The sequence below is a fragment of the Barbus barbus genome, assembly GCF_936440315.1.
Source record: "Barbus barbus genome assembly, chromosome: 28".
In the NCBI taxonomy this organism is placed as follows: domain Eukaryota; kingdom Metazoa; phylum Chordata; class Actinopteri; order Cypriniformes; family Cyprinidae; genus Barbus; species Barbus barbus.
In genome coordinates, this window is record NC_136756.1 from 29,563,782 (window position 1) to 29,589,071 (window position 25,290).

At 33.8% G+C, this 25,290-nt stretch overlaps 1 protein-coding gene across 1 annotated transcript in view; it reads right to left on the reverse strand.

The window, feature by feature from the left end:
• Positions 1–25,290, reverse strand: part of fbxl17 (F-box and leucine-rich repeat protein 17) — a 210,893-nt gene that overhangs the window by 49,009 nt on the left and 136,594 nt on the right. Inside the window, exon 8 of the mRNA XM_079382561.1 lies at positions 25,200–25,276. Within this exon, the coding sequence (XP_079238687.1) occupies positions 25,200–25,276 (77 nt within the window). The remainder of the gene's footprint in view (positions 1–25,199; positions 25,277–25,290) is intronic.

Sequence of the window (25,290 nt, forward strand, 5' to 3'; positions counted from 1 at the left end):
TCCGTATATATCATGCAGACAAATTTATTAATTTTTTTCTGTGGCCATGGTTTAAGAATTTGTAAGTATTCATTCCTCTGGCTTATTAATTTGTTCCCTTGTCTTAGTAAATTGTGGCCACGTTAACGGGTTGGATGCAGGGTTGCCAAGTCCATAGGTTTTCCACAGAACTGGGCTACTTTTAATGATTTTTTCCCTGTGAGTTAAAGATTTGAAATACTGCATAAATTATATTTGACTGAAATGCTTGGATTGAAGTATTTAGCATTCTACCTATAATAAAACTGCACTAGATGTTATGATTTGTGGCCACTGTTATGAAGCCTTTTAGCTGTGTTTATGATCAATCTGCATAACAGTGACTGTAAAATATAGATTATAGGTATGGAACTGACTTAGTTTGAGTTTTTATATTTTTTACTATTTTGCTACTTTGGGCTGTTTTTGACTGGCATGGGTTAGTTTTGTCACGCAGACCTGGCAACCCTGGCTGTATGGGACAGAGCAGACTCTTTCAGTAGAACTGAGGCGTATGTCCAAATTAACTAAATGATTTGTAATTCTATAAAAAAGCACAATGACAATCCCAACACTGCATAAAATGCTTTTCTTACTTAGATTTTTTTGTCTTGTTTTCAGCCAAAATATCTAAAAATGCTTAAATCAAAAAGGATTTTGTATTTTTTTTTAAGAAAAAACAAGTCAACATTAAATGAGTTTTTGCTTGAAACAGGCAAAATAATTTGCCAATGGGGTAAGCAAAATAATCTTGTTTTCTGTTTGAAATAAGACTATTTTGCTAACCCCATTGGCAGATTACTTTGACTTGTTTTTTCTTAAAAAAAGACTATAATTTTTACTTGTTTAGAAAACCTTTCTTGATTTAAGAGTTTTTATATATTTTGGCTGGAAACAAGACAAAAAAATCTAAGTAAGAAAAGCATATTTTACAGTGAATGCAGCCCTCTACCATCATTTACGAAAACAAGAGAACAAAATGAAAGGTAAGTTATAAATAGGTAAGAAATATTAATTTGTGGGCACGATGTGTTAATACGTCGGAATGAGCATTAGTGGTGTGTGTGTGTGTGTGTCTGAGCGGTGAGACAGCTGACAGCGAGACGAGGTGTGTGTGTGTGTGTGTGTGTGTGTCTGAGCGGTGAGACAGCTGACAGCGAGACGAGGTGTGGGTGTGTGTGTGTGTGTGTGTGTGTGTGTCTGAGCGGTGAGACAGCTGACAGCGAGACGAGGTGTGGGTGTGTGTGTGTGTGTGTGTGTGTGTGTCTGAGCGGTGAGACAGCTGACAGCGAGACGAGGTGTGTGTGTGTGTGTGTGTGTGTGTGTGTCTGAGCGGTGAGACAGCTGACAGCGAGACGAGGTGTGTGTGTGTGTGTGTGTGTCTGAGCGGTGAGACAGCTGACAGCGAGACGAGGTGTGTGTGTGTGTGTGTGTGTGTGTGTGTGTGTGTGTGTGTGTGTGTGTGTGTGAAACCGAGTGTGACAGGTAGTGTGAGGATGAGGTTTCTAAAGCTCAGTAGAGTCCCGTGTTCCCCAGAAGAGCCGGTGTAATTTAAGGCCTGTCACTGGAGCTGCTGTGGGCTGGAGCAGGTGGGCCTGAGCTCAACTTTAATTGGTTGAGAACATCTCTTCCCTCTGCCTGGCAGCGTTATTCTGAGGACAGTGAGGATGGATTCAGATCCCACACTCACACACTTACAGTGTCTTTAAACTGGAGCTTCACTGCTGAAGAACCAACTCAAACTACAGCAAGAGAACAAAAACACCTTCCTACAAACTCTAACGGCGTTAGGAGATCCAGACGGGGACCAGATCAGATCAATACACGCTAAACACTATATATCTCAACACGACTGACCCGTCAGCCTTTTATAAGGCACACCTGACGGTCAGACTGATCTCTATCACAGTGTGTTATAAACGCTGCTAAACGTGCGTATGAGTGTGTTTAGCATCACAGACACTTTTACAGGTTCTGCTCACGGTCTCGCTGTCAAACATCACAGTAAAAGAGTCAATGCGTTACAATGCCTTTAACTGAAAGTCAAGTGTTTAATCTCGTCATTTTACACACTATTGTCCTATTCTGATATTGTGCAGTTGCTTTGACACAATGTGTATTGTTAAAAGCGCTATATAAATAAAGCTGATTTGACTTGAAAATAGAATAATGACAGACATACAGGCTCTGTTTTGCTTTTAAAGACCAAGGTGACTAACCTTTTCAATGATTAAAATAAAATAAAAATAAATAAATAAACATTTTCATCAGTTTTTGTTTACCTAATATATGTGTAGACTGTGTGTATTTATTATGTATATATAAATACAAACACATGCATGTATATATTTAAGAAAAATATGTTGTTTATATATTAAATATATTTATATATAATATAAAATATAAAAATATAAATAAATATACATGTAAACATTTTCAAAATATATACTGTATGTGCATGTATTTATATACTGTATACATAATAAATACAGTACAGATATATAAAAACTTATTTTGGATGTGAATAATCCTTTGACAGCACTAATATATATATATATATATACACACACACACATCAGTGCTGTTAAAATGATTAATCACATGTATGTGTACTGTGTATATTTATTATGAATATATAGATACACACACATGCATGTATATATTTAAGAAAATATGTTATGTTTATATATTAAATATATTTATATGAGATATAAATTATATGAATACCATTCGTAAAATAAAACGTAAAATATTCAGTCGACACGGATGTGGGTTTAACAAGTTATGGATCTATAAATCTGCATCATTAAAATTCTCCAGTCAAAAATGCATGAGCAGCACCAGAGGGTTGATAGCAAGTTTCTTCAGGTTGTGAGCGTGACTTTGCCTGCTGACCTGTATGAGCGTGAGCTGCACAAACACACACGGCTCTCCACAGAGCCTCATTTACACAGACGGCTTAACGAAGCGCAGCGGCGGACGGGACACTGTGGCGTAAGCTCTCAATTATCTGGCCAGCGGCGGCACGAGCGACAGAAGCTCACGCTGATCAATCTCCACAGAGAGCCTTCCCTTCATTCATCATCATTAACTGAGCCCAGTCCCTTCTGCTCTCAAAGCTGTTGAGCCGTCAGGGCTTCTCCGCTCGAGTTATGAACGACACACAGCGTCCCTACGCTTTCACAAACTCACATTATCTTCTGATCCGTCACCAGGTTTACATGTATATGCTCATGTAGTGAACATGCATGAGTCATGCAAACACATGAACTGTGAAAAACTGTTTTCTTACTCTGTATTTTCCAGCAGAAATATATAAACAAAGGAGAAATACATGTGTGTCCCTGCAGCACAAAAGCAGTCATGAGTAACACAGGTATATTTGTAGAAATAGCCAACAATACATTGTATGGATCAAAATTATACATTTCTCTTTTATGCCAAAAATCATTAGGATATTAAGTAAAGATCATGTTATATAAAGATATTTTGTAAAATTCCTACCGTAAATATATCAAAACTTAATTTTTGATTAGTGATATGCATTGCTAAGAACTTCATTTGAACAACTTTAAAGGTGATTTTCTCAATATTTAGATTTTTTTGCAGATTTTCAAATATTGTCCTATCCTAACAAACCATACATATTACATACAAGCTTATTTATTCAGCTCTCAGATGATGTATAAATCTCAATCTCTTAAAATTGACCCTTATGACTGGTTTTGTGCTCCAGGGTCACATTTAATTAAAGAGAAACAAGAGTATTTTTCTGACTCCATTGGCAGATATTGGTGGACGAGGTACACAAATCAAGTGCTTGAGTAAAAGTACAGATACGTATAAAATATTACTCCAGTAAAAGTACTGCTTTTTCAATTTTACTCGAGTGAAAGTACAAAAGTACTAAATTTTTTATGTACTTAAGTAAAAAAGTACTGATAGATAGATTTATTTGCAATTTTATATAGACTACTTGATTTAATTTTATATTAGCGCATATTTTTATAATCCTGTTGCTCAAAATACCTGGGATTTTCCCAAAATAAGCACTATATGGAGTCAAGAGATATATTTGTTGTTGATATGGCCTATGTTGACGAGAGTGATGTAGTGATGTTCTCTGTGAAGCTTACTCTGTGATGAACCTGAGAGAAAACTGATCTGATTATCTCATTTTCACCAGTAAGAAACAAGTGTTTTAAAGCTTGTTGTTTTGCAGACTGTCACAGTTATATATGACATGAGAATTAGGCTGAAGTTAGGAAGAACATTTGAAGGAAAATATAATTATATTTTCATAATGATTTTTTTTTGTCTGTGATGTAAAAACACCCCTGGCCAAAAGCCCCCAGAGGGCATCACTTCCCACTCTGATAATTACTGTAGTTACTGTGTTCTGAACACCACATCCTTTCTTTTGCCCTCAGATGTACTCTATCTAGGTGGTTGGATAAAAATATTTGGACCTTGTATCTAAAAATTTCCTCAATTTAGCACCAGGAAGCTTGTTAGCTAGACAGTTAGCATTAGCTAACAATATTTACTTATGTTCAGTATGGTTATGAATAAACATTCATACCTGTCTGCTCGGCTCGATGATCTAAACAATATAAAAATGTATACTGTTGATAATATAAAACATAGGGCTAGATGCGTAGCATTTTAATAAAACTGCTAACGTTACAGCAGCGGGGAATATGAACGTGCATGAGTTATTTTATTTAATCTGTGCTATTTTAATGTTTTATTTTTTGACCTAAAACAGAGACACTGTCATTGATCTGTGTGCATTCAAGCATTTCAGTGGGCTTAAATAGATCACCCTTTATAGCAGATTTGCCCTAAATATGATTTTCAGCTACAATAATTAATCCTAAAATTCGACATTAGTAACTTACTTTTCGCTCACAAGATCTCCAGTGTTTACTTGTGAGTCGAGTTCACTGGAGACTCGCTCTAAACGGATCGTTTGAATCAGTGAGTTGAGTTCACTGGAGACTCGCTCTAAACGGTTCATTTGAATCAGTGAGTTCAGTTCACTGGAGACTCGCTCTAAACGGATCGTTTGAATCAGTGAGTTCAGTTCACTGGAGACTCGCTCTAAACGGATCGTTTGAATCAGTGAGTTCAGTTCACTGGAGACTCGCTCTAAACGGATCATTTGAATCAGTGAGTTCAGTTCACTGGAGACTCGCTCTAAACGGATCATTTGAATCAGTGAGTTCAGTTCACTGGAGACTCGCTCTAAACGGATCGTTTGAATCAGTGAATTCAGTTCACTGGAGACTCGCTCTAAACGGATCGTTTGAATCAGTGAGTTCAGTTCACTGGAGACTCGCTCTAAACGGATCGTTTGAATCAGTGAGTTCAGTTCACTGGAGACTCGCTCTAAACGGATCGTTTGAATCAGTGAGTTCAGTTCACTGGAGACTCGCTCTAAACGGATCGTTTGAGTCAGTGAGTTGAGTTCACTGGAGACTCGCTCTAAACGGATCGTTTGAATCAGTGAGTTCAGTTCACTGGAGACTCGCTCTAAACGGATCGTTTGAATCAGTGAGTTCAGTTCACTGGAGACTCGCTCTAAACGGATCATTTGAATCAGTGAGTTCAGTTCACTGGAGACTCGCTCTAAACGGATCATTTGAATCAGTGAGTTCAGTTCACTGGAGACTCGCTCTAAACGGATCGTTTGAATCAGTGAATTCAGTTCACTGGAGACTCGCTCTAAACGGATCGTTTGAATCAGTGAGTCGAGTTCACTGGAGACTCGCTCTAAACGGATCATTTGAATCAGTGAGTCGAGTTCACTGGAGACTCGCTCTAAACGGATCATTTGAATCAGTGAGTCGAGTTCACTGGAGACTCGCTCTAAACGGATCATTTGAATCAGTGAGTCGAGTTCACTGGAGACTCGCTCTAAACGGATCATTTGAATCAGTGAGTTGTCGACTCGAGAACAGCTGCAATCGGATCATTCCAATTCGTGAATGAATCGTTTGTTGTGATTTGCGAACCGATTTCACAGGTTCATTGAAAAGAATCAGTTTGTTCATGAATCAGACACCGCTTCTGCATCTTGGAGCTCGTGGTGCATTTTAAGGAGTAACGATGTGTTTTATGAAATGTAGTGAAGTAAAAGTAAAAGTTACTCAAAATAAAACTACTCCAGTAAAGTACAGATTCTTGAAAAATTTACTTAAGTACAGTAACGAAGTAAAGCTACTTCATTACTGACCACCACTGAAATTTGCTGTATTGGGATAGGTTTTTTCTTTCAGAAAACAAGACTTAATATCTAAGTCGTTTTGAATCTGAAATGATTGTTTCTTGATTTAAAAATGTTTAGGCTAGACATTTTTACTGGAAAACAAGACAAAAAAATTACTTTTTGGGATTTTCTGGTTTCTAAAAATGACATTTACCACAAAAACATTTAGAAATCATACTTGATCAAAAAGAAAATGAAACAAAAACTCTAAATACTTTGTAGAGGTGCAGAACTCTCTCTTCCAACTCATTCTGGACTACAACTTTATTTGGTTTAAATTTAGATGACATGTTACTATAAAGTAACCTAAAAGTCATGCAAGCTTTAATTAATAAAAAAAAATAATAATAATAATAATAATAATTAAAAATTACTTTAAATATAAATTTAAATGAATTAAATAAACTTTGTCATTCCTATGAAATAAAATAATACATAAAATAACAAAAACAATTAAATATTAATTACAATAAAATGTAATTTTAAGAATACTTTAAATATAAATGTAATAAAAAATTATGTACAAAAAGTAATTTAGTCATTCCTATGAAAAAAATAATACTAAAAAAACAAATTAACAATTTTGTAATTAATTGATAAGCAATAAAACATTTAATTATTTTTTTTAAATGTAAATTATATAAATAATACAATTTAAATAATAATACAAATAATATCTAACTTAGTCATTCCCATAAAATTGTGCCAAAACAATTCACAACAATCCAATGACAACTAAATATTCAATAAAATTGAACATGGATGTGGATTTAACTCTCTGGTTCTCTGCAGTTCATCTCTTTCTGATGGACAAAAGCTTACAATGAGTAACATGGATCAATAACACCTATCTAGTGATGCAAATTACACAAATGTTAACAATCCAAATTTCCTCTGAATAAATCTCAGCCTTTTCAAACTCAACATCTGTATTTCCAAAGCCGTTTTTCACACAGAATCAATATTTCATGGGCAATTTTCATATGAGAATGACAGGAGATAATAGGGCCGCTGTGAGAGCAGATAATGGGGGTCATTTCTCTCGCTGAGGGCCGCAGGGTAAATTGTTTCTTCAGACTGAGATGTCTCAGGGTGAAAGCGCTGGGCTGAATTTACATGAGCCGCAAGTCGCTCTATTGTTCGCTTCTCTCATCTACACAATTCAGCAGAACTTCAGACGGTGCTTATACACACACATATCACACTAAAACTCACTATCTGCTGAAGCTCTGATCACACACACACACAAATACCATATACACTATATTGCCAAAAGTATTGGCACCCCCTGCTAATGAACAGGTTTGACTACTTCGGTAATTTCCATGAGTATGAAACTTAATGTTTAAGCATATAATGATATTCTAGGGAATTGTGTGCTTCTAATATTATAGCAACAGTTTGGACAGAACCCTTTTCTATTCTAACATGACAGTGTCTCTGTGTATAAGACACGGTTCAGAAAGACATGATTGATTGAGTCAGTGTGGAAGTAAAAAATAATACATCAGTCAAATAAAGCAAAGTGACAAGCTTGATGTGTTGCCATGGAGATAGGAATGTGATACATTGTATCTATAATGCTGCTTTCAGAGCAGTTCTTAATAAAATCAATAACAGGAACATATGGATATATGCAAATGTTGTTATTGTCCTCAATCAAACTGTAAACAGTTTCTATACCTAAAAAGTGCACCCAAATTGGCAATTTTAGCAAGGCACTATACAGGCAATTAAACTACAGTATAAATCTGAACTAATAACATAAACCGCAGCTATATAGAAATATTAAATAAATAATGAACGATTTAATTATTTGATAACCAATAAATAACGAAAATATCTAATACCTGTCAATGTTTATTATATAATATAATTAGAGATTTTTTTTTTACATTGTTAATTATTAAATATTAAATAAATAATAAATTAACACAAAACTAATAAGTAAAATACTCTAATAATTCATTAATCAGCAGCACATACCTATGTATGTCACATGATTATGTTTGATAACATGATTAGAACAAAAACATATTTATTTATACTTTTTATTGGTTAAATATCAAAAATACATAAATAAATACATTAAAAATCAATCAATCTGCAGAACATTCCAATGTTAATGTTTGTTACATAATATAATTAGAACTAAACATTTAATAATTATTAGGGCCGGGACTCGATTAAAAAAATTAATCTAATTAATTAGAGGCTTTGTAATTAATTAATCGAAATTAATCGCATTTTAATCGCATATAAATATTTGACCTGAGAACAGTGAGAAGTAAGTTTTTTTATATGGATTTTTAAATTTCCCATCCACAGGGCCAACCAAAGCGGTCTCATCAGCTTCTTTGTCCATGTTCACTGTGGTTTGTTTTTGGCTGTTTCTCAATGTGCATTCTTCAGCGATCTTGCGTCCTTGTGTTCTCGTTCTACGTCATCATTAACCGTCGAAGTTCAGTTCCAATTCTCAAGAACGCAAGTACAGAGGATGCATGAAAGTGCCCGGATATGTTCTTGAAACTGAGGATGCATCGAGTGCAGACTTGAGAGAATCGAGCCGTTAGAAATCCCAGAAAACGCTGTGGGCGGCCAGTGTACGGAAGCCTGTAAGCTTTAAAGTCGCTCTCACAAATACTTAACGGCTCTTCAAGTTGAAAGTAAACATTTATCGTTTTGTTTTGGTTAATTTTAATAAAGTTATAAGACCCGGAGAAAGTCTGCATTTTTATTGGCATATTAAAATGAATCTTAACAGTAAAACATATAACGCTGTAAAATAAAACAATACAATTATATGAAAGTAATGTCTATAACAGTATGAAATGTTTTAATAAGTTATGACATTTTGTAATATTTATTGTTCATTGGCCGTTTCTTATGCTGAGAAGCATAATAGTCAATGTACCCACTATGAGTTAACCGCTGATTTAAATAGAAGAACAGATTAAATAAAGATGATGGACATCCTCAACATCTTCCTGTCAATCAGAATAAGCATGAGTCTGTTGGTGAACCTCTTTGGTGGTTCAGGCACAGCTGTCACAACACACGGGAGCGGCGAGCTGTCGGCTAGCATCAGATCCAGCGCACTGATCGCCAGACCCCCGTCACTTTGCGGTCAGTTAAGCAGGAATGCAGTACATCTCAGTTCTCATAAGTGTGCGTTCTGTGTTCTCGCGTCCTTCCGAGTTCGTTCTTCCAAGGAAGCTTGGCAAGACCGGTCTCCACGAGAACGCAAGTTGGTGCTCCAGTATAATCGGTCCGCCGAAACGCATCCAGTGAGAAACGTTCCGCGGTGCAAAAATAAGTGCGATTAAAATGCGTTAAAAAATTTAACGCGTCATTTTTGTGTAATTAATTAATCTAAATTAACGCGTTAAAGTCCCGGCCCTAATAATTATAAAACATTAAATAACTAATTATATTACTACTACTAATCAATAAATCAATCATAATGAAATGATATATACCTGAAATATTTATTTAATAATTTTAAATAGAGTATTACTAAAGTAATATTTAAAAAATAATTAATGATTTAATAAATAAATGCATTTGCAGCACATATCTACGTTTGTTACATACGATTAGAGAAACATATAAATAAATACAAATAATAATGTATTATTTATTTAAAATGTTAAATGATTAAATATTAAAAATTACAATTTAATAAATTATTAAATAAATACATTGCTTTGTTGCTGAAATACATAAAATGTATGTTAGCCAATGATGATCAAACTCTAGAAATGCCTCTGAAAATGAGTAATAAAATTGGTCTTAGATTTGCAGTCGTGTCTTTTGAGGGTGCAGATGACGCTCGTGTGGCAGAAACTTCACTTTCAGCACATGTTTGGCGGATCTGCTGTCGTTCTTCAACATCCGACAGCGAGAGTGTGAAAGTTTCCAGCGACTCACGGCTGAAACTTTCTGAATGTTGCATGAGCAAAAAGTGCACTTCCACCAAAAACTAAAGCAGAACAATTAGAAGTGCAGTGCGACCGATCCGGGACGGCCTGTCAAGAGCATCTCCTGCGCTTCCTGTCTGACGGGGTTAAAATCCTGGCTGCTCGGGGAATCTCTCGGCCCCGGCGCACGCAGCAGGGTTTCTAACCATTAAACACCCTCTCACACTGTCACCAGAGCCGTCAACAGAGACCGCAGAGAGATCCGGAGCGCAAAAATAGCCTCCTAATTCACACGCACACCTCACGCCTTTACAAGCCTCAGAGCGCACTCGCGATACAGGGACATTTCTCAACAATGCATAGAGAGCGAAACTTGGCAAATGCTTTAAGAGCCTCAAAATAACCCTTTTTTCAGATTTTTTACATTTATTTTTTTTAAAGATGTAACACGTTTTATGTTCGGGTCATTTTTGACCCGGGTCTGTATGGAGAACCATTAGATGGCATTTTTTTTATATAAAATGATCCATGAAGTGTATAACTTTTGTAAAATATATTTTGGCCATTTCTCACACAGTTTTGGGACCGAATTTTGTTGATAATCATGATGATCGTCTATTGATGAATAATGAAAAATAGATCACTTTCAGTTTTTGCAAGTAAATTATTTTAATAATACCAATAATATTAATGTTTTGATGTTGTTTTGTTAGAAATAAATATCTAGGCTTCCTAAAATTTACTTTTTTGAGCAATCATGAGTTATAATTGGCAAGGAGTTTAATTAAATTTCATTAATTCCAGTTAATACTGGTAATTCTTACATTAAAGGTTCATACAATTAATAACTCATACAGTAATATATTATATGTTCTTCTATTTATATATGTATTCCAATAAAGTTTCTCATCAAAATTGAAATATATATATATATATATATATGTGTATGTTTCTTATATAAAAATATAAAACATAAAATAATAATAATAATAATGCACAGGTAAAATAGTCCATTAGCCTTTGTAATCAATTGACTAAATATTTATTCTGCTTATTATTACATTTACCTATTTATTAGAAATTGAAAATTAATAACAATAATAAAATAATAATAATAATAATGTACATAAGAGTACTGTTTTTATATTATTTAGTTAAAAATAATAAGTAAAACAGACCATTAACCTACATAATAAACATACTGAATATTTATTGTTTAATTAACATTTAACTATTTATTGAAAATGCATTTAATAATAATAATAATAATTCATCCACCAAGGAAAATAGTCAATCTGCTTATATAAATTAAATGTATTATTACTATTTCTAATTTATGAAAAAGAGGGTAAATGCAGTAGTAATGTGGTAACATTATACTTTTTATTTTTTAAATCACATTTTGCTGATCAGATGCAATATGGTTTTAGCAGAAAAACATTTAATAAGTTATGACAGTTGTATGAAATAATTCTTCAGGATGCAAACCTTATGGAGATTTTGAATGCATTACGAGCGTTGAGCGGTGAAATCATGAAGCAGGTCGGTTTAGTGCTGAGCGTCACATCACACCAAACACATGAAATATCTGCACAATTACCCAGGATGCCCAGCTCCGGCTCCTCACAAAAGACAGAAACAAGGGGGATATAAAAACAAGGTGCATATAAAAGGCGAGCGTGTGCATTAGTCACGCGGGGCATAATAAGAGCGGCGGCTCTATACGAGGCTCAATAAAGCACATAAAGCCCTGCGCCGCGCTTATTACTTCCTGTGGGGCCGTTAGCGCTCGCCAATATCAGCCTGCAGATTAGCCTTATACAGAAACAACAGCAAACGCTGTCAGCTAAACTACAGTCGCATGTCACTCACCACACAAACATCTGCTCTGGAGAACATGCTTACGGTGGATTAATATATTTACTGTATTTACTTTCACTGATGCAATAAACACCACACAATAAGACAAAGAAAAGAAATGCAAGAAAAATACTTGCACTTATTACATTTTACAACGTTCATGTTAAAATATATTATAATTTAATAAAATATAATAATCAGATTATCCAAGTAACCATGTAATATAAAAGATATCAATGTTCAATATGTATTATTGTTATTATTATTATTAAAAAACAACAGCAGCAGCTTTGTTATAAAAAATAAAAAATCATCCATGTGACCATGTAACACAAAATAAACCAATATTCAGTATTTAATAATAAGAAAAAAATTGAAGATAAACAATTACAGTCCATTAGTCTCTATATATTAAATATATATATTTTTACTGTTTATTAATACATTTAAACATTCAGTAAAATGGACATACACTATTATCCAATTATTATTAATATATGATTATATCTAATAATTATTAAAACTGATATCTATAAACAATAACAATAGTAATAATAATAACAACAACACTAAAAATGTATCCACCAAGTATCAATTTACAATAAATTACAAAATAAATACAAATAAATTATTATTTATTAAAGTTATAATAATAATAATACATATTATTATTCTAATGAATAATAATACATTTATTATTAATATAATTCATTGGTCCACCAAGAAAAATAACCATTTGCCAATAAATGCTTTTTAACACATTAAACTATTTATTGAATATTGTCTTTAATTATATTGCAGTTGCTGCTGTTTAATAAAAGGAGAAAAATACAAGCCTCTAAAAGTCAAGTTTTACACTGGTTTTCCCACAGCCTTTCTTACAATGTTTTATCTAATCATAATTGATGATATATATCTGAATGGTTTGTATGTAACTGAACAGTGTTTGATCAGCGAGCGTGATTGGTGTGGATACAGACGGACACATTATCACACAGAGCTGAGGTTTTACGACTGTCTGAGAACCAAACAAACCCTCTGCTTTACTTTTATTCGTCCTTCAGGACGCCACTGAAAACTTATGAATTTTCAGTGTCGTAAAAGAAATATTGCACAATCATTTTTATGGCTGTTGGGGTCAGAGCTGAGATGAGGACATAATGAATCCTCCAAAGTCCATTTGGGTTTTAAATAGTGAAAACCAATAACGCTGCTGTGGACGAGCGTCACGAACGCAGCCAATCTCCGGAGAAACACACATATTACAGCCAAACAACACACTGCAAAACATCACTTTATTACTCGTATGTTTGTCCTGTTTCCTGTACAAATATCTGAGCATTCGTAAATTAAGATACCTTTACTGGAGAAGCAGAATGATGCAGGATATTAAGTCTTGTTTGATGAAAAACATCAAAATTATGCTTAACGTTTACGTGTAAAAAACAAAAGTCTGCCCATGAGCTCATAAAAGAACAATTCAAACTTAATTAAAACTTAACTTGGTTTTTAAGCATTAATAATAATAATAATAATAATACAATCCATGTAACCATGTGATACAAAATAAATCAATGCTCAATATTTAATAATAACAATAAGAAGAATCAGATGATAAACAATTCTTCCACCAAGTAATACAGTCCATTAGCCTATATAATAAATTGATAATTAATTAATTCTGTTTATTAATACATGTAACTATTTAGTAAAATTACATCTATTATTATCTATCAAAATAATAATAAACATCATTAAATTATTATTCTAATTAATAATAATAATAATAATAATAATAATAAGAAGAAGAATTTCATCCAGCAAACAAAATAGTAAATTTGCCTATACAATAAATGTAATTATTATTTATAATAATGGATATATTTAAAAAAAAAAATTAATATTGGTGTATTTTATTATATTGCAGTTGCTGCTGTTTAATAATAATAATAATAATAATAATAATAATAAAAGCCATTTAAAAGAGCATTAATTTGCTTAATTTTAATACACTTTTCAGAAAACAAGACTTAATTTGAATCTAAAATAATTTTGCTTCTCAAATAAATGTATCTTGTTTTAAGAATGTTTTGATTTTTGTACTGGAAAACAAGACAAACATACGAAATAAAAAGCTCATTTTTGCAGTGCATTTGCTGAAACATGAACTATATAGAATATACTTGCAGATAAACACAAGAATAAAACATACACAAGACGAAAATCACCTAAACATTTAGGAGAACCATTCACAAGAGCGAAATAGTGTAGAAACAGAAAGTGTTTCTGAATTTACCGGCGCCAGGCTGTAGATGAGATGCAAAACACAGAGTGAATACCTACAGAGTGTGTTTTCTCTTTTACTGTATGAGAAACACATGTTGAAAGACTAGACTGTATTTACAGCAATCTGGCTCTACTGTATACGAGTCACAATGAATCAAACCTGAGTGTGTGTGTGTGTTTATAAGGCCATACAGCACAATAACTGAGCGTTTCTATGATTGAATATTTTGATCAGGTGGTTTATAAGGATCCAGTAAAGAGGTCATTTCAAGCTGAACAGACACTGAAAGCTGAACTAATGCCAGTAAACTCCGCTCACGCTTCAGAGACGAGCCACAGTTACTCTGAAATCTCAATCATCAAACTCTCACTTACAGACTCACTTCATATTGATTTCCATTGTAATCATCTGGACCCGGAGAGATCAGGAGTGAGACGAAATACTCTCAAAACACTCAGAAAGATCATCTGACGGGTCCGTAGGAGTTTTAAAGGATGTCTCTTCTGTTCACCGAGGATGCATTTATTTGATCAAAAGTACTGTAAAAATATGAAATATTATTACAATTTAAAATAGCAGTTTTCTATGTGAATATATGTTAAACTGTAATTTATTTCTGTGATCTGCAGCTGTATTTTCAGCATCATTACTCCAGTCTTCAGTGTCACATGATCTTCAGAAATCATAATAATATACTGATTTACTGCTCAACAAACATTTCTGATTTCTTTCATTATTATAATAATAATAATTATTATTATTAATATTAAATAGTATTATATTACATTATTATTTTATTTATTATTATATAATTAATTATTATTAATAATTTATGTAATAATAATAATAATAATAATAAACTAATAATAAAATGTAACCTACATAATATAGTTAAGTCAGACTTATGAACTTAATAAAGCGATGAGAAACACTTTTCATATCTTCTGTTGATGTCAAAGGTCGCGCGTCAATCAAGATCTAATTCATGAAACATGCTCGAGTTATTCTTCAACAATCCATCAACAAAACTATACAGAAATATGACCTGAATGATAGAAACGGAAGGGTTAATGAACATGCCACAATGTGTTGAAATACTGGCGGTCAAAACATGAAAAATCAGAAATCACAAGAGAGACCAACAGGGTCTGAACACAAATAACATATTCAGTTTCTCAATGGGTCTGTTCAGTTCCTGGGAATAATATTGCATTTTCTGCTACTTCTGTGCAGTAAATAATAATCCGGGGTTGTGTTTGATGGTGAAGGTCACGTCTGAGGAGTTTCTCAGCGGCTCACGCTCTCAGAATACATGACAAAAACACCTGTGATCTGCATGATGATGGGCTTCCAGTCTGAGCTGAATGAACATGTCCCAAACACATCAGACGACAGAATGAGACGCCCCTCACCAGATTTACTACATTAATGTTCAGCTTCTCCAGTAACAAGCTACTCTGTCCATCAAGTAGCCTACTTTTCTGGCTCTTAGTATTAAGAGCACGCAAGACTCTGATGACACTGTATTATGAGTCAAATACCATGTTATTAGAGTAACTAAAACTGAAACTAAAGACCTTAAAAAAAAAATTTGCTTGAAAATAATAAAAAATTACTAACACAAATAAATAAATAAATTAATAAATAAAAAACAAGAAAATTATTAAACTTTAAAATCAAAACAAAACAAACAAATATATACAAAAAAATATTCAAATTAATAAAAATGAATAAAAGCTGTAATAGGATCTTAATGACATTTTTAAAATATGACTGGATCTGGGTTATAATTATACTAAAACTTAACATTAATAAAACTATTTAACTGAAATAAAATAAGATACAAAAAAAGTAATTAAGTTAGAATTTTCATTTAGTTTAACTTTAGTACAAAAATAACTTAAACTGAAATAATTAATAAAAACTATATAGACATTGAAATAATAAAAATGACAAAAACAACAAAATGGAAATGGAATATATACACATAAAAACAAAAGAAAAATAATAATCAAAAATGTATAGCAATAACAAATACTATACTAGAGTGTATTTTATTTTTATTAATATGACTATTTATTGTACATTTATCTGTTTAATGGTGCCACTTCTCATTGCTTTTGTGCCATAAATACTGTAAATAAATAAATAAATTGTGTGCCATAAATAAATAAATAAAAGTACTACATAAAATAAATTTAATAGCGTTTTTCTTAGTAAGAGTGGAACTGCTTTAAAATAATGGGAACTTTTTTTGGTCATGTTTGGCTGTAGCTAATTGTTTTTGTACAGCACGTTAGTTGATGCATGAGATGCATTAGTTATAAATAAACTTTAAATGACAGTTCACATAAAAAAAAAAAAACATCGAAATGCTTCATAAAATGAACTTGTATTAATGGACAGATCCTCTTGACCCGCTGTCAGGCCACAGAGCAGTGCATTAGAAATGATAAAACATCAGCAGGTCGGATGTTTTCTGTGCGTCACTGCAGCTCGACACGATCCCTAACCAGCCAACAAGAAAACAGCTCTTAATGGAAGCAGAATGAGAGGCTCTTTGGCATGTTTTAGTGCTTCAGATGCGCTCTAGCGAGTGAACGTCACACGGTTTGTCCATTTCCTGCACACTACATCACGCCGGAAATTACAAGAGCATTAATACTGTGCTCCATCTCTCCAGATCTGCTGATTAAAAACAAGAAAAACAGCAGAGGAAGAAGAGAACATGACCGACGGCTTCAACAAACTCCTATAAGACATTCATACAAATAAAAATCAATGCTAGAGACAAGGTCAGAAATGGGGTTTCCATTAAGTACTAATATTCGCCCCTCAAATTGATTTCCTTCTTTCCAAGAGAATTTTTGAAGAACTATTTGCCATTTGAGTCATAAAAATAATCTTTATTGAAAGAGAAAACAAGATTATTTTTCTGACCTCATTGGCAGATACTTTTTCTTGTTTTGAGCAAAAACTCAATTAATTTAGAATAATATTTCAGAAAAAGTTATTTTGCTTGATTTTAGGATGTTTAGATAATTGTACTGGAAAACAAGACAGAAAAACTGAGGAAGAACACATTTTTGTAAAAAACCAACACAATATAGGAATGTTACAACAAAAATCATTATTGTTGATTATTGCTCTTAATATTCTTACTCTGTTGTTTTGTCATGTTTTAAAGCACAAATATCTAAACATTAAGTCAGCTTGAGAAGCAGAATGGTTCTTTATTCAAAGTTTTTTCTGAAACAATGTATCAACAATTTATTGTTAAAATGAGAGAAAATATCTGTCAGTGGGGTCAGAAAAATTATCTTGCTGTCTCTTTGAATTACATTTATTTTTTCTTACACCATTGGTAGATATTTGTTCTTGTTTTAAGCATAAATTCAATTAATTTGAATATATTTCTCAGAAAACAAATGATTAATATCCATGTCGTTTTGCTTCTGAAGTAAATGCATCTTGACTTATGAATATTTAGATATTTGTACTTGAAAACCAAACAAAAATACTGAGCAATAAAAAAACAAAAATTGCCATGTAAAATAAACAAAACAAATTCATTACATGAATGTTACAACAAAAAAAATTAATTAATATTAATAATAATAATAATTAATTAAATATTGCTCATAATATTGTAATAATTATTCATATCAATGCATACAAATATTTGATGCATTGATATGATTGATATATAATATTAATATATAGAGACTAATGGACTGTAATTGATTATCTTCTCATTTTTCTCAATATGAACAGATGCAATATGAGACTTTTAATTTAATTTCACTTAAAAAGTAAAAACATTTCTGTGTAAAATGTATATATATATATATATAGAGAGAGAGAGAGAGAGTTAATTATTGCTCTTGAAATGTTTGTCAATGCTGATTTAAAAAAAAAAAACAATTTGCAAAATAATTATTTATTAAATAAATCCTTGATGGAATGTTTCAATTCATTTTTACATTGACTTATATCGCAACATATGCAATAGATTCATTTTAATTGTGCATGGATGATTTCTGTCCCTTTTTCTTGAATTTGGAGGTATTTTTGTTCATTCTGTTGCCCTCAAGCACCCGTAATTTAAAGGAGAGGCTCAAGCCGGCCAAGAACGCGGATGCAAAAATCAGCCTCCTATTATCCAATTGATCCAGAGCCATGCGGGAAATCCAGCGATCAGTCCATTAGCAGCAGGAGAACGGTGTATTTAGCGGTCCTCAGAGGAGCGATGGTGTTGGACATCGCCCTGAAGTGACCCGCATTAGCCCGCGGAGGCCCGGCGGATCGGGTGTCCAACATTCATCTTCTTTAAACGCGCGGATATTTGGGGTGCATTCCAGGCCGTCATTAGCGTTGGGTTTTGATGTTGCGGTCATTCATCACGGGCCGAGGGTTGTGATTACCGTCGATTCGAGTTCTGCTGACGTTAAACAACTGCTGCGAGGAGTTCGGAGCGATTCGCCACATTACTGCGCCACTTATGTGTGATTATCTCAAGTGGGCTGAAATACATTAGCAGCGTATCAGACTTCCCATGAGGAGCGCACGTGAGCCGGAGAATTCTACTGCAATTCAACACTAGAAATACAGCTGGTGAAATACACACAACGGCATGTTTTTTAATGGTTTTCCAACTCGATCCGAGTCTTTAGCCATCTTCAAGAAACGGCTAAAGACACATCTCTCCATCTACACTTCACCCTCTAACACTAGCTCTCTCTATTCTATTTCTATTCTAATTGTTTTATTTTTACTTCTATTAAAAAAAAAAAAACTTGCATATTGTAGCTCTTTTGTTGGTTTGATTGCTTCCATTGTAAGTCGCTTTGGGTAAAAGCATCTGCTAAATGACTAAATGTAAATATTCACAGTAGCATCTGCTAGTGGACTTGTTGCAGCATATATAAGACAGTGTTAAACACTGTCCTTCTGTCTGATTTCAGGCCGTTTTAAGGCTTTAGAGGTTGAAGTTTGCGGTGAAGTGTCCTTCGGTCACTTTAACACACCGCTGCCAAAGAAACACTAAAGTGACTTTCAGAGATGAAGCTCATTCAGCCAAAACCTGCAGAGATGAAGCGAGGATGTTCTCAGTGTCCGAGATGACCGCTGGACACTAACACTGTGTCCTAACCAGTGCTCGACTGATCGGAGTTTATTAAAGGCCAGATATTTTTATTTGCATTTACATTTCATTCTAATATGCTGATATGGTGCTTAAGAAAAGTATTTATTTCTTATTATCACTGTTGAAAACATTTGTGCTGCTTAATACTTGCAGTGCATCACAGTTTCCACAAGAAATGAATCAAGGATGCATTAAATTGATCAAAAGTGACAGTAAAGACATTTATAATGTTACAAAAGATTTTGATTTCAAATAAATGCTGTTCTTTTGAATCCTCAAAAATAAAATGCATCACAGTTTCCACAAAACTATTGTGCAGCACAACTGTTTTCAACATTGATAATAATCAGAAATGTTTGTTGAGCAGTAAATCAGTATATTATTATGATTTCTGAAGATCATGTGACACTGAAGACTGGAGTAATGATGCTGAAAATACAGCTGCAGATCACAGAAATAAATTACAGTTTAACACATATTCACCTAGAAAACAGCTGTTTTAAAATCCCAAACAAAATTCAAATTTTTACTGTATTTTTGATTAAATAAATGCAGCCTTGGTGATCAGAAGAGACCTCTTTCTCATATCTGAAGAGTGGCAATTAATAAAATAAAAAGCTTGCTGCTTCATGATGACAGAAGGCAAAGTTTTAGGATTAAAAAAATAATAAAATTAAATAAAAAATTTAAAAGCTTGCTGCTTTATCATCATGACAGTAAGCAAAGTTATAGGATTTTGAAAAATAAAATAAAATTAAATTAAAATAAGCCTGCTGATTCACAAAGACAGAGGGCAATGTTTTAAAATTTTGAAAAATAAAATAAAATAATAAAATAAAATAAAAATATAAAAGCTTGCTGATTTTGTTTTGACAGTAAGTAAAAGTTATAGGATTTTGAAAAAATAAAATATGTTGAAAAATAAATGTAAATAACTACTGCTTCACCATGACAGTAGTTTGGCCTAAAAGGGAAAATGAAAAATGCCTCAGATAACTCTACACGGATGTCTCAACCAGTACATTGCTCAGGTTGTTAATGTTATCACACTCTCTGAGTGTAAGTGACACAGCTGCCTGTAATGACGTCTAATGAGGTGGTTTTCTCTGTGCCGGTGTTCATGGGAAAGGCAGGAGCTCAAAAAACACACAAAGATTCAGTGTCACGCTGCAACACTGTCACTGAAGAGCACCGCTTTTCCACTCAACAACACTGGAGCAAATCTCTATGTTCCTTCGCTCGGTGGGAGGAGAGCGCCTAATAAAAGCCAAATGTGTTTTCATGACTCTGAGCTGAAGAACGGCTCATCGGAGGACTTTTGCTCCATCACGCAGTTACAGTACGTTTGGCAGCACGTGTACAATGACCATGACATTGTGCAAAAAAAAACATTCAAAAATACATTCAGTTGTCTATTTATATTTACATGTGTGTATTTTTATTCTCATCTTATTTTTATTGTCTGTGTGTTGTTGTCTCTGTGTACTGGAAGCTTATGTCACCAAAACAAATTCCTTAAAATAAAGAGCAATAAAGCTCTTTCCGATTCTGAAAATAATGTGATCATGAACACTAACAGCATATAAATGAAAACTGTCTAATGTTTCAGAGAGAAATGTGGATCCAGAAAGTGGTAAAGGCCTGTGCAAGCTTTGGGATACTGATGGAAGCCATCTACTGCATCGTTGCTTTGATAATATTACTGAATATGATCCAGATGTAGTATTTGAGAAAATTATTTATATGGCTCCGCGTTATCGTCCGGGCAGAACTATTGTTCCAGCCACCAAAGACAGATTCACAAATAACCTGCCTGATTTATCTCAACTGCTCTGTGTACCCATAAATACACATGAACTAGACCAAATGACTAGCAACATGGGCACTAACTTCTCTAATACATTAGAAGCTGTTGCCCCCCCTCAAATTGAAAAAGGTTAGAGAAAAACATACTACGCCATGGTACAACAGTTATACCCATTCTCTCAAGAAAGAAACTCGTAATCTTGAGCGCAAATGGAGAAAAACTAACTTGGAAGTTTTTAGGATTGCGTGGAAAAACAGTATGTCCAGCTATAGACAGGCTCTAAAAGCTGCCAGGGTAGAGCATATCCACAAACTCATAGATAATAACCAAAACAATCCAAGGTTTTTATTTAGCACAGTGGCTAGATTAACAAATAAACAGACACCACCCGATCTAAATATTCCCTCACAGTTTAATAGTAATGACTTTATGAATTTCTTTACTGATAAAATAGATAACATCAGAAATACAATAACAAATGTAGATTCTACTGCGTCTAGTATTTCAGCTTCATTCATCGCACCCAAAGAAAAACTGCAGTGTTTTACAACTATAGGACAGGAAGAGCTAAATAAACTTATCAGTGCATCTAAACCAACAACGTGTTTATTAGATCCTGTACCCACTAAACTACTGAAAGAGTTGTTACCCGTAGCAGAAGAACCGCTTCTCAATATTATTAACTCATCGTTATCTTTAGATCACGTCCCAAAACCATTCAAGCTGGCGGTTATTAAGCCTCTTATTAAGAAACCACAACTAGATTCCAATGAACTGGCAAATTACAGACCCATTTCAAATCTTCCGTTTATGTCTCAAATTATAGAAAAAGTTGTGTCTACTCAATTGTGCTCCTTCTTGCAAAAAAAATGATCTCTATGAAGAATTTCAGTCAGGTTTCAGGCCTCACCATAGCACAGAAACTGCACTTGTTAAAATTACAAATGACTTGCTTCTTGCTTCAGACCAAGGCTGCATCTCATTGCTAGTATTACTTGATCTTAGTGCTGCGTTCAACACTATATACCATGACATACTCATAGATCGATTACAAAACTATACTGGTATTCAAGGACAGGCTTTAAGATGGTTTAGATCCTACCTGTCTGATCGCTACCACTTTGTTCATTTAAATGGAGAATCATCTCAATTATCACCAGTAAAGTATGGAGTACCACAAGGATCTGTCCTAGGTCCTCTTTTATTTTCAATATACGTTACCTCTTGGTAATATTATTAGAAAATACGGGATTAGTTTTCATTGTTATGCTGATGATACTCAACTATATATCTCAACAAGACCAGATGAAACTTCTAAACTATCTAAGCTAATAGATTGTGTAAAAAATTTAAAAGATTGGATGACCAATAATTTCCTCCTACTACATTCAGATAAGACAGAGATATTACTTATTGGACCAAAAAACAGTACACAGAATCTCTTGGATTACAATTTACAACTAGACTAACTGTTACGTCCTCTAAAATCAAAAATCTGGGTGTTATATTAGACAGCAACTTGTCCTTTGAAAATCATATTTCCCATGTTACAAAAACAGCATTCTTCCATCTTAGAAACATTGCCAAGCTTCGAAACATGCTGCCTGTTTCTGATGCAGAAAAGCTAGTTCATGCATTCATGACCTCTAGACTGGACTATTGTAATGCACTGCTAGCTGGTTGTCCTGCATCTTCAATAAACAAGCTACAGATAGTCCAAAATGCAGCGGCTAGAGTTCTTACCAGGTCAAGAAAATATGATCATATTACCCCAATTTTACAGTCTCTGCACTGGCTACCTATTAAGTTCTGTATCATTTACAAAATATTATTACTTGCCTATAAGGCCCTAAATGGTTCAGCTCCTGTGTACCTTGTCTTCTACCACGCTAGAATCCAACCCGCTCCCTAAGGTCGCAAAACTCTGGACTTTTGGTAGTACCTAGGATAGCAAAGTCCACTAAAGGAGGTAGAGCTTTTTCACATTTGGCTCCCAAACTCTGGAATATCCTTCCTGATAACGTTCGGGGTTCAGACACACTCTCTCTGTTTAAATCTAGATTAAAGACACATCTCTTTAGCCAAGCATTCACATAATGCATCTTATTATCTTGTACTGCAGTTATATCTGATCAAATGTACATTATTATTATTCTTTAGCTTGGGTTGAACACATCATTTCTGCTTAGATGGAACAGCAGCTATGCTAATTATGTCTCTATTTGTTTCTCTGTTGATTAACATCCCGTGGTAACTAGGAATTATAGAAGCTTCAGTCTGGATCCAACTCTTAAATGATCTGAGATGACCGAACACCTGAGAAAAGATAATGCTAACCCCTCAGAGGACCTCAGAGGATGCCAACGCTCAGACAACATACAGAATTAACTAATTTTGCCATAAGTTAAATATATTAAGGTTCTGCGATATATAAATATATTGTGGAAACTTAAATTCCTGTAGAGCTGCTTTGCAACGATTCGTATTGTAAAAAGCGCTATACAAATAAACTTTAATTGAATTGAATAAAAATGAATTATTTCAGCTTTTTGCTCCAAATATTGCTTTTTTTTATGAAACCTACCTACATTCAAGTGTTGATAAAAAAACAATGCTTGAAGCTCGAATAAAACAGTTTAAAGTAGAATAAAACTTTTTTGTTTTAAAGTAGAGGGTCTGATCTTTATTTTGATGTATTGCATGTTTAGATAGTCATACAATAAAATATTCTGGGGGCCATGAAATTTTAGTGAAAAACAGCAAAAACGCTGGTGGTGGCTGGCAACTTTCTTTCAAAAACTCTGGCGGGGAAAGAGTTAACAGACTTCAAAAAAAAAAAAAAAATGAAAAGGGTAAAAGAAAACAAACTAACAAAATGCCTGTTGCTTCAGCATGCAAAGTTGCAGGACTTTGATCAAATTTGATAAAATAAAAGTGAAAAAGTGCTGCTTCACAATGACAATAGCCAAAGTGATAAGATTTTGACAAATAAAACAAACACATGAACAAACAAATAAAACGATGTAAACAACTGGTGCTTCACCATGACAGCAGGCTCTTTAGGAAGAAGCAGCAGCAGCAGAGCGGCTCGGAGGAGTTTTGCATGCAGTTACAGTACGTTTGGCAGCGCGAGTAGCTATTGTTCGCTCGGCGTAATCGCTCCGCTCCATCCTTCAGTAATTACCCAGAGCGCCGCAGGATTCAGCAAGAACACATGCAGCTGTCACAGCCTTTGTTTCAGGGATCAGAGGCTTTATCTGCCATCAGAACTGTATGATCTGGACCACAGACTGCTGGAGCTCAAGGATGAGACTGACGATGTGCATTAATACGGACTATACACACTCCAGACATGAGATTCAGACACGAAAGCTCTACCGAAACACAACATGAGCACTGACCTCCTATACAAAATATGAGAGAGAGACATCTAAAAATACAAACCTGGACAAATATAGAGAGAATGCTGCTTTGCCATGAGTTTTAGAATTTTACAATAAACAAACAAACAAATAAATTAATGTAAAAGACTGCAGCTTCAAAAGTTTGAAAATATTTAAGTTTTGTTAAAACACAAAATAAAATATGCTGCTTTATTAGAATGAATGAAAATAAAAATGTAATGAATTAATAAACAATGAATTAATTAATTAATAAAATAAATAAATACATACATACATGCATACATAAATTAATGCTTGCTGCTTGGCCATTACAGTAGGCAAAGTTTTGAGAATTTTTTTTTTAAATAAGTAGTTAGCCTTAAATGGGAAAACTGACTGTGTAAGAAGACTAAAGGTTAAAGTTCATGTCTGTTCTTTGAGAATGCAGTGTTCATGTTCCAGTCGGACGATGAAAACGTAACGCATCCGAACTCATGTCAGTCTTACCGTGATCGGTGATCTTGCAGGACACCAGATAGAGCTCCTTCAGACTCCGACCCTCCTTAGCGATGATCTCCACACACCTGCCGACACACAA